Source organism: Cuculus canorus, chromosome 36, assembly GCF_017976375.1.
Source record: "Cuculus canorus isolate bCucCan1 chromosome 36, bCucCan1.pri, whole genome shotgun sequence".
In the NCBI taxonomy this organism is placed as follows: domain Eukaryota; kingdom Metazoa; phylum Chordata; class Aves; order Cuculiformes; family Cuculidae; genus Cuculus; species Cuculus canorus.
In genome coordinates, this window is record NC_071436.1 from 1,050,297 (window position 1) to 1,063,033 (window position 12,737).

Here is a 12,737-nt window from a genome sequence, read left to right on the forward strand (position 1 = left end):
GGGGGGGGGAAAGGCGTTTTGGCGCCACTCCGCCGTAAAGCGCGACGTTGTAAAAGTGTCGTAAAAAAGAGCGTCGTAAAGCGCGGCCGTGCGGGGCGGGGAGGCGGCGGAGCGCGATGGCGGCGCCGGGAGGGCCCGGGGAGCTGCACCCCCGCACCGGGAAGCTCGTGTCGCTGTCGCAGGGCGGGCGGAGCGCGGCTCGGGCTCAGCCGGGGCAGGAGTTCAACCACGGGCTCGTCCTGAGCCGCGACCCGCTCCGGCCCGGCCGCGTCTTCACCGTCCGCATCGACAGGAAGGTACTGGGAGGGGAAGGGGGTGAAGGAGGACTGGGAGGAGATGGGGGGCACTGGGAGGGGAAGAGAGGGCGCTGGGAGCGCTGGGACGGGGAGGTGGGGCCGTGGGAGGGACGGGGAGGGGAATATGGGGCGCTGGGAGGGGAGTGTGGGGCGCTGGGAAGCACTGGGAGGGGAATATGGGTCACTGGGAGGGGAATATGGGGCACTGGGAAGCACTGGGAGGGGAATATGGGGCGCTGGGAGGGGAGTGTGGGGCGCTGGGGGGGGAGTGTGGGGCGCTGGGAAGCACTGGGAGGGGAATATGGGTCACTGGGAGGGGAATATGGGGCACTGGGAAGCACTGGGAGGGGAATATGGGGCGCTGGGAGGGGAATATGGGGCACTGGGAAGCACTGGGAGGGGAGTGTGGGGCGCTGGGGGGGGAGTGTGGGGCACTGGGAGGGGAGTGTGGGGCTCTGGGAGGGGAATATGGGGCACTGGGAAGCACTGGGAGGGGAATATGGGGCACTGGGAGGGGAATATGGGGTACTGGGAAGCGCTGGGAGGGGAATATGGGGGACTGGGAGGGGAGTGTGGGGCTCTGGGAAGCACTGGGAGGGGAATATGGGGCGCTGGGAGGGGAATATGGGGCGCTGGGAGGGGAATATGGGGGACTGGGAAGCACTGGGAGGGGAATATGGGGCGCTGGGAGGGGAATATGGGGCGCTGGGAAGCAGTGGGAGGGGAGTGGGAGGGGGAGAGGTGTCACTGGGAGCACTGGGAGAGACTGGGAGGGAGTGGGAAGGAGTGGGAGGAGCTCCCCGTTATCCCCGTGAAATCCCGTTTCCCCCCATTCTCACCCCGTTTCCCCCCGTTATCCCCCCAGGGACCCCGTTTCTTCCATTCTCACCTCAGAGCACCCCATTATTACCCCCCCCAGAGACCCCATTTCCCCTCCGTTAACCACCGGAGGACCCTATTTCTCCCCCACTCCCTGCCCAGGGACCCCATATCCCCCCATTCTGATCCCGTGCACCCCCATTTCTCCCCTATTTCCCCCCATTCTCCCCTCAGAGCCCCCTATTTCCCCCATTATCCCCCGAGGAACCCCATTTCCTGCCGTTATCCCCCACCCAAGGACCCCATTTCCCCCCTGTTCTCATCTCAGAGCCCCCCTTTTCCCTCTGTTATCCCTCGAGGGATCCTCTTTCCCCCCATTTCCCCCCCATTTCCCCCCAATCTCCCCTCAGAGCCCCCCATTTCCCCCCATTCTCCCCTCAGAACCCCCCATTTCTCCCCCTTCTCCACCCAGAGCCCCCCATTTCCCCCCCTTCTCCACCCAGAGCCCCCCATTCCCCCCTCTTCTCCCCCCATTTCTCCTGATTCTCACTCTTTTTCCCCGTTATCCCACCCAAGACCCCCTTTACCCCCATTTTCACCTCAGAGCCCCCCCATTATCCCCCCAGGGACCCCATATCCCCTCCCTTTTTCCCTCAAGGGGTCCATTCTCGGCCTTTTTCCCGCCATTCTCTGCCATTTTCCCGCCATTCTCCTTCCTCACACCCCATTTCCTCCTATTCTCACCCCATTTCTCCCCCATTATCCCCCTCAGGGACCCCCTTTCCCTCCCCTTTCCCCTCAGAACCCCCCATTCCTTCCCCCCAAGACCCCCTTTACCCCCATTCTCACCTCAGAGCCCCCCCATTATCCCCCCCATTATTCCCCCAAGGACCCCATATTCCCACCCTTTTTCCCTCAGAGAACCCATTTCTCTCCCCATTTCTGCCCCCGGGGACCCCCTTTCCCCCCCCATTTCTGCCCCCAGGACCCCATTTCCCCTCATTCCTCCCCCCAAGACCCCATTTACCCCCATTCTCACCTCAGAGCCCCCCCTTATCCCCCCAGGCACCCACTTATCTCCACAGGGACCCCATATCCCCACCCTTTTCCCCTCAGAGAACTTATTCTGCCATTTTCCCCCCATTCTCCTTCCTGACACCCCATTTCTCCCCCCATTTCTCCCCCCGGGACCCCCTTTCTCTCCCATTTCCCTCCCTAGAGCCCCCCATTCCCCCCCAGGAACCCCATTTCCCCCACATTCCTTCTCCCCAAGACCCCATTTACCCCCCTTATCCCCCAGGGACCGTTCTTATCCCCCCCGGGACCCCATATCCCCATTTTTTCCCCTCAGGGAGTCCATTCTCCTGCCATTTTCCCCCCCATTCTCCTTCCTGACACCCCATTCCCCCCCCTTCTCCCCTCAGAGCCCCCCCATCTCCCCTTCTCTCCCCCCATTAACCCCTTCCCGCCCGCAGGTGAACTCCTGGAGCGGCTCCATCGAAGTTGGGGTGACGGCGCTGGATCCTGCCGAGCTGGATTTCCCGAGCAGCGCCACGGGGCTCCGCGGCGGTTCCTGGGTGGTATCCGGTTGCTCCGTTCTACGCGACGGTCGGTCCCTGCGGGAAGATTTTGGCCCGGATTTGGACGCTTTAGGCGAAGGCGATCGAGTCGGGGTACAGGCGACGCCGAGCGGCGAGCTGCGCCTCTGGGTGAACGGCCGCGATTGGGGGGTGGCGGCCGCTGGGCTCCCCCCTCGTGTCTGGGCTGTCGTCGATTTGTACGGAAAATGCACCCAAGTCACCGTCGTACCCCCAGAAGTGGCCGGACCCCCCCCGGCCCCCCCGCTGCCACCCTTGCCCGCTCCCCTGCCTGGTAATTGGGAAGCTGCGGGGGGGATTTGGGGGGCAGAGGGGGGATTTGGGGGTCAAGGGGGGATTTAGGGGGCAGAGGGGGGGCGGGGGGCACGGGGAGGGGGGATTTGGGGGGCAGAGAGGGGGATTTGGGGGGCAGAGGGGGGGCGGGGGGCACGGGGAGCGGGGATTTGGGGGGCAGAGGGGGGGATTTGGGGGTCAAGAGGGGATTTAGGGGGCAGAGGAGGGGCGGGGGGCGTGGGGAGCGGGGATTTGAGGGGCAGAGGGGGGATTTGGGGGACAGAGGGGGGGATTTAGGGGGCGGGGGGGGGGCACGGGGAGGGGGGATTTGGGGGGCAGAGGGAAGGTTGGGGGCACGGGGAGGGGGGTTTAGGAGGGGTGTCAGGGGCTCCTGATGGGATTTTGGGGTCCCTGGGGGGGTGTCAGGTGGTTTGGAGGGGGTCCCCTGGGGTTCTGGGGAGGGGGCTGTGGGGCAGGGAGGGGGTTGGAGGCGCGGTGGGGGGGGGCTTTGGGGGGGCTCAGAGTGATGAGAAGGGACATCGGGGTCTGTGGGCTGTTCCTGGGGGTCACCGGTCTGAGTGGTTCCCCCCTCCTCCAGCGCTGCCCCCCGCCCCGGCGCCCCCCCAGCCCCGCCCTGACAAGTTCCCAGAGAGCCTTGAACCCCCCGAGGGTGAGTGGGGGCGTGGCCAAGAGGCGGGGGGCGTGGCTTGGGAGGGGGCTTGAAGCACGGGGAGGGGGATTTGGGGGGCAGGGAGGGAGGATTTGGGGGGCAGGGAGGGGGCTGGGGCACGGGGAGGGGGATTTGGGGGACAGGAGGGGGCTGGGGCATGGGGAGGGGGATTTGGGGGGCAGGGAGGGGGCTCTGGGCACGGGGAGGGGGATTTGGGGGGCAGGAGGGGGCTTGGAGGGGGCGTGGCTTGGACTATAAAAGGGATGTGGTCTATGAAGTGGGCGTGGCTTAGACTGAGAGAGTGTGGTCATCCATACATGGAGTTTGGAGGGGCGTGGCCACACGGGGGCGTGGCCAATAATGTGGTAGGGGCATGTGCCCATTGGCTGTAATGGCTGGGAGTGGGCGTGGCTAAGCAAAGAGGGCGTGGCTTCCAGTGTCCTTCACTTTAATGAATGAAGGCGGGAAGGCCTCATAGGGATGTGGGTACCTGGGGGGGGGGGGGCGTGTGAGCTCTCCAGGGGGCGTGGCCTGAGCCGAGGGGGGCGTGGCTTCACCCTTGCCCCCGCCCTCTCCCCAGGCCCGTCGTGGGCGTCCGGTGGGACCCCTCTGTCCAACGAGGCGCTGCTCTTCCATGAGAAGTGTGGAGCGCTCATCAAGCTGAGCAACGGGCACAAAACGGCCGAGCGCCGCCGCCCCCTCGACGAGTTCAACAACGGCGTCGTCCTCACTAACCGTCCCCTGCGCGACGGCGAGATGTTCGAGGTGAGTCGGGAGAGGGGGTCTGGGGGCTTCGCAAGGAGCTGGGCGGGGTCTTGAGGGCATCACGGGGGGTCCTGGAGGGGCTCTGGGGCAGATTGTGGGGGTTTCAGGGTCATCGTGGGGGTCCTGGAAGGGCGTTGGTGGGTGTTGGGAGTGTCTTGTGGATCCTAAAGGCATCACTGGGGTCTTGGGGGCATCATGGGGGTCCTGAGAAGGTCTTACGGGAATTTAGAGGGGTCTTGGGGGCATCATGGGGGTCCTGACAAGGTCTTACGGGAATTTAGAGGGGTCTTGGGGGCATCACGAGGGTCCTGAGAAGGTTCTGTGGGAACTTAGAGGGGTCTTGGGGGCATCATGGGGGTCCTGAGAAGGTCCTACGGGAACTTAGAGGGGTCTTGGGGGCATCATGAGGGTCCTGAGAAGGTTCTAGGGGAACTTACAGGGGTCTTGGGGGCATCACGAAGGTCTTGACAAGGTTCTATAGGAACTTAGAGGGGTCTTGGGGGCATCACGAGGGTCCTGAGAAGGTCTTAGGGGAATTTAGAGGGGTCTTGGGGGCATCATGAGGGTCCTGAGAAGGTTCTAGGGGAACTTAGAGCGGTCTTGGGGGCATCACGAGGGTCCTGAGAAGGTCTTAGGGGAATTTAGAGGGGTCTTGGGGGCATCATGAGGGTCCTGAGAAGGTTCTAGGGGAACTTAGAGTGGTCTTGGGGGCATCACGAGGGTCCTGAGAAGGTCTTAGGGGAATTTAGAGGGGTCTTGGGGGCATCATGAGGGTCCTGAGAAGGTTCTAGGAGAACTTAGAGGGGTCTTGGGGGCATCACGAGGGTCCTGAGAAGGTTCTACGGGAACTTAGAGGGGTCTTAGGGGCATCACGAGGGTCCTGAGAAGGTTCTACGGGAACTTAGAGGGGTCTTAGGGGCATCATGGGGGTCTTGGGGGCATCATGAAGGGGTTATGGAGCTCTTGGGGCCATCATGGAGGTCCTGAGGGCATCACAGAAGTTTTTGGGGGGTCCTGGGGGGCATCGTGGGAATTGTGAAGGGGGATCATAGGCTTCTGAGAGGGTCCTGAGGGCATCGTGGGGGTCCTGAGGGCATCGTGGGGGTCTTGGAGGGGTTCTGGGGGGTGTCGGGGGTCCCTATGGAGGGAATTTGGGGTTCACTGGGGGCGGGAAGGGATGTTCCAAGCGTGTCAGGGGTCTTTGGGGGGTTTTGGGGGGCTCCCCTGGGGCTCGGAGGGAGCTGTGAGGTGCATAAGGGGTTGCTAAGAGGGTTTCGGGGTCCCTCAGGGGGGTTGTCAGGGGTTCCTGATGGGGTTTCAGGGCTCCTGGGGGGGCGTCAGGGGCTCCTGATGGGGTTTCGGGGTTCCTGGGGGGGTGTCAGGGGCTCCTGATGGGATTTTGGGGTCCCCTGGGGTTCGGGGGGAGGGCTGTGAGATACATAAGGGCTTCCTTGAGAGAGGCTTTAGGGTTCCTGATGACCTTTTGGGGTCCCTGGGGGGGATCAGGAGCTCCTGGAGGAGTGTTTTGAGGTCCCCAAGGTATTGGGGGGGGCTCCCGTGGGGTTTTGGGGTACCCCTGACCCCCCCCGACCACCCCAGATCCGCATCGACAAATTAGTGGACAAATGGTCGGGATCGATCGAGATCGGGGTGACGGCGCACAACCCCAACAGCCTCGAGTACCCCGCCACCATGACCAACCTGCGCTCCGGTGAGCCCCCAAACCACAGCGGGGGGCCCCCCAAAACCAAGGGGACCCCCCCAGAGCACCAGGGACCCCCCCAAAACCAGGGGGACTCCCCCAGAACACCACAGCCCCCGGGGTGCTCAGGAACCCCCTGAAAACATTGAAGATCTTCCCGAAAACATTGAGGATCCCCATAGATATTGGGGTACGCCCTAATGTCGGGGTTCTCTCCAGCTACCTGAGACCCCCCCACAATGTTTGGGACCCCCCCCCAGACACCCAGGACCCCCCCAAAATACTGGGGACACCCTGGACACACAGAACCACCCCCAAAACCGATGAAGACCTCAGGCTGCTGAGGAACCGCCTAAGAACATTGAGGATCCCCTTAGATATTGGGGTCCCCCCAAATGTTGGGGCCCCCCGCCCAGATGCTTGGGGCTCCCCCAGACACCCAGGACCCCCCCAAAATGTTGGGGTCCCCCCTTAGATGTCGGGGTCACTCCTAAGAAGTTGGGCCCCCCCCCCCCCCGCCAGATACCTGAGATCCTCCCAAAAACACCAGGGACCCCCCCAAAAATGTTGGGGCCCCACAGAGTGAAGAAGGGCCCCCCCAAAAACGTTGGGGCCCCCACAGACTGGGGAAGGGCCCCCCCCAAAATTCCATCCCCCCCTGAGATGCTGGGGACCCCCCAAAACGTACCAGGGCCCCCCAAAATGCCACCCCCACTCCGTTTCTAATTCTGGGTTCCACTTAAGGGGTTGTGAAGACTCCCCCAAATTCAGTTCCCCCCCCCCCCAAATTGTTGGGGGGTCCCCTGAGGGGTTGTAGCCTCCCCTTTGGATGTTGGGGTACCCCCTGAACCCCCAGTTTTCTGCTCTTTCCCCCCCCCAGGGACGATCATGATGAGCGGCTGTGGGATCCTCACCAACGGGAAGGGCACGCGGCGCGAGTACTGCGAGTTCAGCCTCGATGAGCTGCAGGTACCCCAAAAAACCCCCCCCGGGGCACCCCAAAATCCCCCACACCCCCCCCGGGATCCCCCCAAACCTTCCCGGGGGTCCCCAACTTCCTCCCTGAACCCCGAGACGCTCCCAAAAAACCTCTTTGGAATCCCCAGGATCCCCCCAAACCCTCCGACCCCCCTATCGTCCTCCCTGAACCCCCAAAACCCCCCTCAAACCCATCCAGGACCCCCCAAAATCCCCCACACCCCCCCGGGATCCCCCCAAACCTTCCCGGGGATCCCCAACTTCCTCCCTGAACCCTGAGACGCTCCCAAAAAACCTCTTTGGAATCCCCAGGTTCCCCCCAAACCCTCCGAACCCCCTATCGTCCTCCCTGAACCCCCAAGTCCCCCTCAAACTCCTACAGGACTCCCCAAAATCCCCCACACCCCCCCCGGGATCCTCCCAAACCTTCCCGGGGATCCCCAACTTCCTCCCTGAACCCCGAGACGCTCCCAAAAAACCTCTTTGGAATCCCCAGGATCCCCCCAAACCCTCCGACCCCCCTATTGTCCTCCCTGAACCCCCAAACTCCTCCAGGACCCCCCAAAAATCCCCCACACCCCCCTTGGGATCCCCCCAAACCTTCCCGGGGATCCCCAACTTCCTCCCTGAACCCCGAGACGCTCCCAAAAAACCCTTCTGGAATCCCTCAACCCTCCGAACCCCCTATCGTCCTCCCTGAACCCCCAAACTCCTCCAGGACCCCCCAAAAATCCCCCACACCCCCCCGGGATCCCCCCAAACCTTCCTGGGGATCCCCAACTTCCTCCCTGAATCCCAGAACCACCCCCTGGTTGGGTCTGGGGGGGCCCCGTTGGGTTTAGGGGGGGCTCATTGGATCTGGGGGAGCCCCCTTGGGTCTGAGGGGACCCGTTGGATCTGGGGGGGCTCTGTTGGGTTTGAGGGGGGCTCATTGGATCTGGGGGAGCCCCATTGGGTGTGGGGGGGCCCCGTTGTCACCCCGTCTCCCCCTCCCCCAGGAAGGTGACCACATTGGGCTGACGCGCAAACCCAACAACGCTCTCCACTTCTACATCAACGGCGTTGACCAAGGTGGGACTCGGGGGGCACTCGGGGAGACCCCCCCAAACCTGGAGGGGCCCCAAAGTGGAGCTCGGGGACGTCCCCCATCTGTGGGACAGCCCCATGGCCACATCCCGGGGCCTTGAGGGACCCCAAGGTGCATCTTGGAGGTGTTCATGTCCATGAGGTGTCCCCAACGTTGACGTCCCCTGGCTTGGAGGAACCCAAGGTGGCTCTTGGGGACCTTCCCATCCATGGGGCACCTCCATAGTGACCTCCCATGGCCTTGAAGGCCACCAAAGCGCCTCTTGGAGATGTTCCCCTCCATGAGGTGTCCCCAATGTTGATGTCTCCTGACCTTGAGAAACCCAAGATGGCTCTTGGGGACATCCCAGTCCATGGGGCACCTCCACAGTGACCTCCCATGGCCTTGGAGGCCACCAAAGCGCCTCTTGGAGATGTCCCCAACGTTGGCGTCCCCTGGCCTTGAGGAGCCCCGAGGTCCCGGGGCAGCGGTCGGTGGCCCTCGGTGACGCGTCCGTCCCCGTCCCCAGGGGTGGCGACCACGCTGACGCCGCTGGTGGTCTACGGGGTGGTGGACCTCTACGGGATGGCCGTCAAAGTCACCATCGTCCACAACCACAACCACAGCGACCGCCTGCGACGCAACAACGCCATCTTGCGGGCGCTGTCCCCCGAGGGCGGGCGCCGTCCCCCCGCGTCCCCGCAGCCCCCCGGGGTGGCCCCCGCGGCCACGTCCCCCCCCGGCCCTCGGCTCCTCTTCCACCCCAACTGCGGGCAGAAGGCCGCCATCGTCAACGAGGGCAGAACGGCGCTGCGGCCCCAGTGAGGCACCGGGGGGGCGCGGGGGGCATCGGGGGGGACGTGGGGGTCATCATGGGGGACGTGAGGACATCATTGAGGGCGTCAGGGGTCATGGAGACGTCATGGGGGACATGGGGACATCATTGGGGTCATCATGGGGGACACGAGGACATCATTAAGGGCATCATTGAGGGCATTGGGGGTCATGGGGATGTCACGGGGGCATGAGGGCATCATTGGGGTCATCATGGAGATCATGGGGGACGTGGGGACATCATTGAGGGCATCATGGGGGTCATGGGGGATGTGAGGACATCATTGGGGTCATTTTGGGGGTCATGGGGACGTCATTGGGGTCATTGTGGGGACATTGAGGATGTGGGGACATCATTGGGGTCATCATGGGGATCATGAGGACATCACGGGGGACGTGGGGACATCATTGAGGGCATCATGGGGGACTTGGGGACATGATTGGGGTCATCGTGGGGGACGTGGGGACGTCATTGGGGGTCATGGGGACGTCATGGGGGACGTGAGGGCATCATTGGGGTCATCGTGGGGGATGTGGGGACATCATTGAGAGCATCAGGAGGGTCATGGGGACGTCATAAGGGATGTGAGGACGTCATTGGGTCATTTTGGGGGTCATGGGGACATCATGGGGGACACAAGGACATCATTGGAGTCATCATGGGGATCATGGGGGACGTGGGGACATCATTGGGGTCATCACGGGGGACGTGGGGACATCATTGAGGGCGTCAGGGGTCATGGGGGACATGGGGACATCATTGGGGTCATTGTGGGGGTCATGAGGACGTCATTGAGGGCATCGTGGGGACATTGGGGGACACGGGGACATCATTGAGGGCATTGAGGGTCATGGGGATGTCATGGGGGGCATGGGGACATCATTGGGGTCATCGTGGGGGACGTGAGGACATCATTGAGGGCATTGGAGGTCATGGGGATGTCATGGGGGACATGGGGACATCGTTGGGGTCATCACGGGGGACGTGAGGATGTCATTGAGGGCGTCAGGGGTCATGGGGACGTCATGGGGGACGTGGGGACATCATTGGGGTCATCATGGGGAACATGGAGACATCATTGAGGGCATCGTGGGAATCATGGGGGACGTGGGGACATCATTGGGGTCATCGTGGGGATCATGAGGACGTGGGGACATCATTGGGGTCATCGGGGGGACGTGAGGACATCATTGAGGGCATCAGGGGTCATGGGGACGTCATGGGGGACGTGGGGACATCATTGGGGTCATCACGGGGGACGTGGGGACATCATTGAGGGCATCATGGGGACATTGGGGGGCGTGAGGACATCATTGAGGGCGTCGGGGGTCATGGGGATGTCATGGGGGACATGGGGACATCATTGAGGGCATCATGGGGGACATTGGGGACATCATTGGGGTCATCGTGGGGGACGTGGAGACATCATTGAGGGCATTGTGGGGGATGTGGGGACCGCGAACTTCTCATTGAAGGGATGGACCCAACCGTGGTGTCCCCATGTCCTCGTCCCTGGTGTCTCCATCCATGGTGTCCCTGTGGTGTCCCCGTGGTGTCCCCATGGTGTCCCCGTGGTGTCCCCGCGGTGTCCCCTGACGCGCTGTCCCCTCGTCCCCAGCGCGACGGACGACTTCAACCACGGCGTCGTGCTGAGCGCTCGGGCCCTGCGCGACAATGAGCTCTTCCAGGTGCGCATCGACAAGATGGTGGACAAGTGGGCGGGCTCCATCGAGATCGGCGTCACCACCCACAACCCCGCCTACCTCCAGCTGCCCTCCACCATGACCAACCTGCGCTCGGGTGCGTCCCCAACGTCTCCACCAGCTTCCCAGGGGGGTCCATGAGGCCCTCGGTGGGTTCCCAGCATCTCCAGGGGGTTCCTCACATCTCCATGGAGGTCCCCAACATCTCCATGAGGTTCTCGTTGGGTTCCTGGGATCTCCAGGGGGTTCCTGACATCTCTATGGAGGTCCCCAACATCTCCATGAGGTTCTCGTTGGGTTCCCGGCATCTCCAGGGGGTTCCTCACATCTCCATGGAGGTCCTCAACATCTCCATGAGGTTCTCGTTGGGTTCCCGGCATCTCCAGGGGGTTCCTGACATTTCCATGGAGGTCCTCAACATCTCCATGAGGTTCTCGTTGGGTTCCCGGGATCTCCAGGGGGTTCCGCACATCTCCGTGGAGGTCCCCAACATCTCCAGGAGGTTCTCAGGGGCTTCCCAATATCTCCATGCGGTCTCCAGGAGGTCCCCAACATCTCCGTGAGGTTCTCAGGGGGGTTCCCAGTATTTCCAGGGCGTCTCCAGATTGTCCCCATGGTGTCCCCAGCAAACCTATGACATCTCCAACACTCCGAGGTGTCCCCGAGGTGTCCCCGAGGTGTCCCCAGAGCATCTCCAACCGCCCCGAGGTGTCCCCGGGGTGTCCCCAAGGTGTCCCCAGAGCATCTCCAACCACTCTGAGGTGACCCCAACCACCCCTGGAGCCTCTCCAAGCGCCCCAGGGTGTCCCCGAGGTGTCCCCTGGAGCCTCTCCAAGCGCCCGGGGTGTCCCCGGGTGTCCCCAAGGTGTCCCCCAGAGCCTCTCCAAGCGCCCGGGGTGTCCCAGGGTGTCCCCGAGGTGTCCCCTGGAGCCTCTCCAGGCGCCCGGGGTGTCCCCGGGTGTCCCCGAGGTGTCCCCTGGAGCCTCTCCAAGCGCCCCGGGGTGTCCCAGGGTGTCCCCGAGGTGTCCCCTGGAGCCTCTCCAAGCGCCCCGGGGTGTCCCAGGGTGTCCCCGAGGTGTCCCCTGGAGCCTCTCCAAGCGCCCCGGGGTGTCCCCGGGTGTCCCCAGGGTGTCCCCTGGAGCCTCTCCAGGCGCCCGGGGTGTCCCCGGGTGTCCCCAGGGTGTCCCCTGGAGCCTCTCCAAGCACCCGGGGTGTCCCCGGGTGTCCCCAACGCTGGGTCCCCGCAGGCACGTGGATGATGACGGGCAATGGAGTGATGCACAACGGCACCACCGTCCTGGACGAGTACGGCCACAACCTCGACCGCCTCAAGGTGGGACCCCCGGGACCGCCTTCGGGGACGTTGGGATGGGTCGGGGACAACCTTGGTGGTGTCCCCACCCCTCCCCGGGTGACTCGCGTCCCCGCAGGCGGGGGACACGGTGGGGGTGGTCCGTAGGGACGATGGCACCCTCCACTTCTTCGTCAACGGAGCCGCCCAAGGGCCGGCGGCCTGGAACGTCCCTCCCAACGTCTACGCCGTGGTGGACCTCTACGGGCAGGCGGCCCAGGCCACCATCGTGGAGGAGGGGGGTGAGGCGGGGACAGCGGGGACAGCGGGTTGGGAAGGGTTGGGGACAGCGGGGACACGAGGACACGAGTTGGGTTGGGAAGGATTGGGGACAGCGGGGACATCAGAATGTTGGGTTTGGAAGGGTTGGGGTCATTGGGGGACATCAGGGACATCAGAACGTTGGGTTTGAAGGCACCTGTGGACATTGGGGTTGGGTTTGGGGACATTGGGGACATCAGGACGTTGGGTTTGGAAGGGTTGGGGACATTTGGGACACGAGGACGTTGGGTTTGGAAGGGTTGGGGACATCGGGGGACATTGGGGACATCAGAACGTTGGGTTTGAAGGCACCTGTGGACATTGGGGTTGGGTTTGGGGACATTGGGGACATCAGGACGTTGGGTTTGGAAGGGTTGGGGACATCGGGGGACATTGGGGACACGAGGACGTTGGGTTTGA

The 12,737-nt window shown here is 63.5% G+C and overlaps 1 protein-coding gene across 1 annotated transcript in view; it reads left to right on the forward strand.

The window, feature by feature from the left end:
- Nucleotides 1-60: 60 nt before the first annotated feature.
- NEURL4 (neuralized E3 ubiquitin protein ligase 4) overlaps nt 61-12,737 on the forward strand; it is a 27,511-nt gene continuing 14,834 nt past the window's right edge. Inside the window, 11 exon segments of the mRNA XM_054052710.1 lie at nt 61-296; nt 2,591-2,987; nt 3,585-3,656; nt 4,237-4,421; nt 6,021-6,132; nt 7,004-7,092; nt 8,100-8,172; nt 8,697-8,988; nt 10,621-10,802; nt 11,953-12,038; nt 12,136-12,298. Of these exon segments, the coding sequence (XP_053908685.1) occupies nt 117-296; nt 2,591-2,987; nt 3,585-3,656; nt 4,237-4,421; nt 6,021-6,132; nt 7,004-7,092; nt 8,100-8,172; nt 8,697-8,988; nt 10,621-10,802; nt 11,953-12,038; nt 12,136-12,298 (1,831 nt within the window). The 5' untranslated portion in view covers nt 61-116.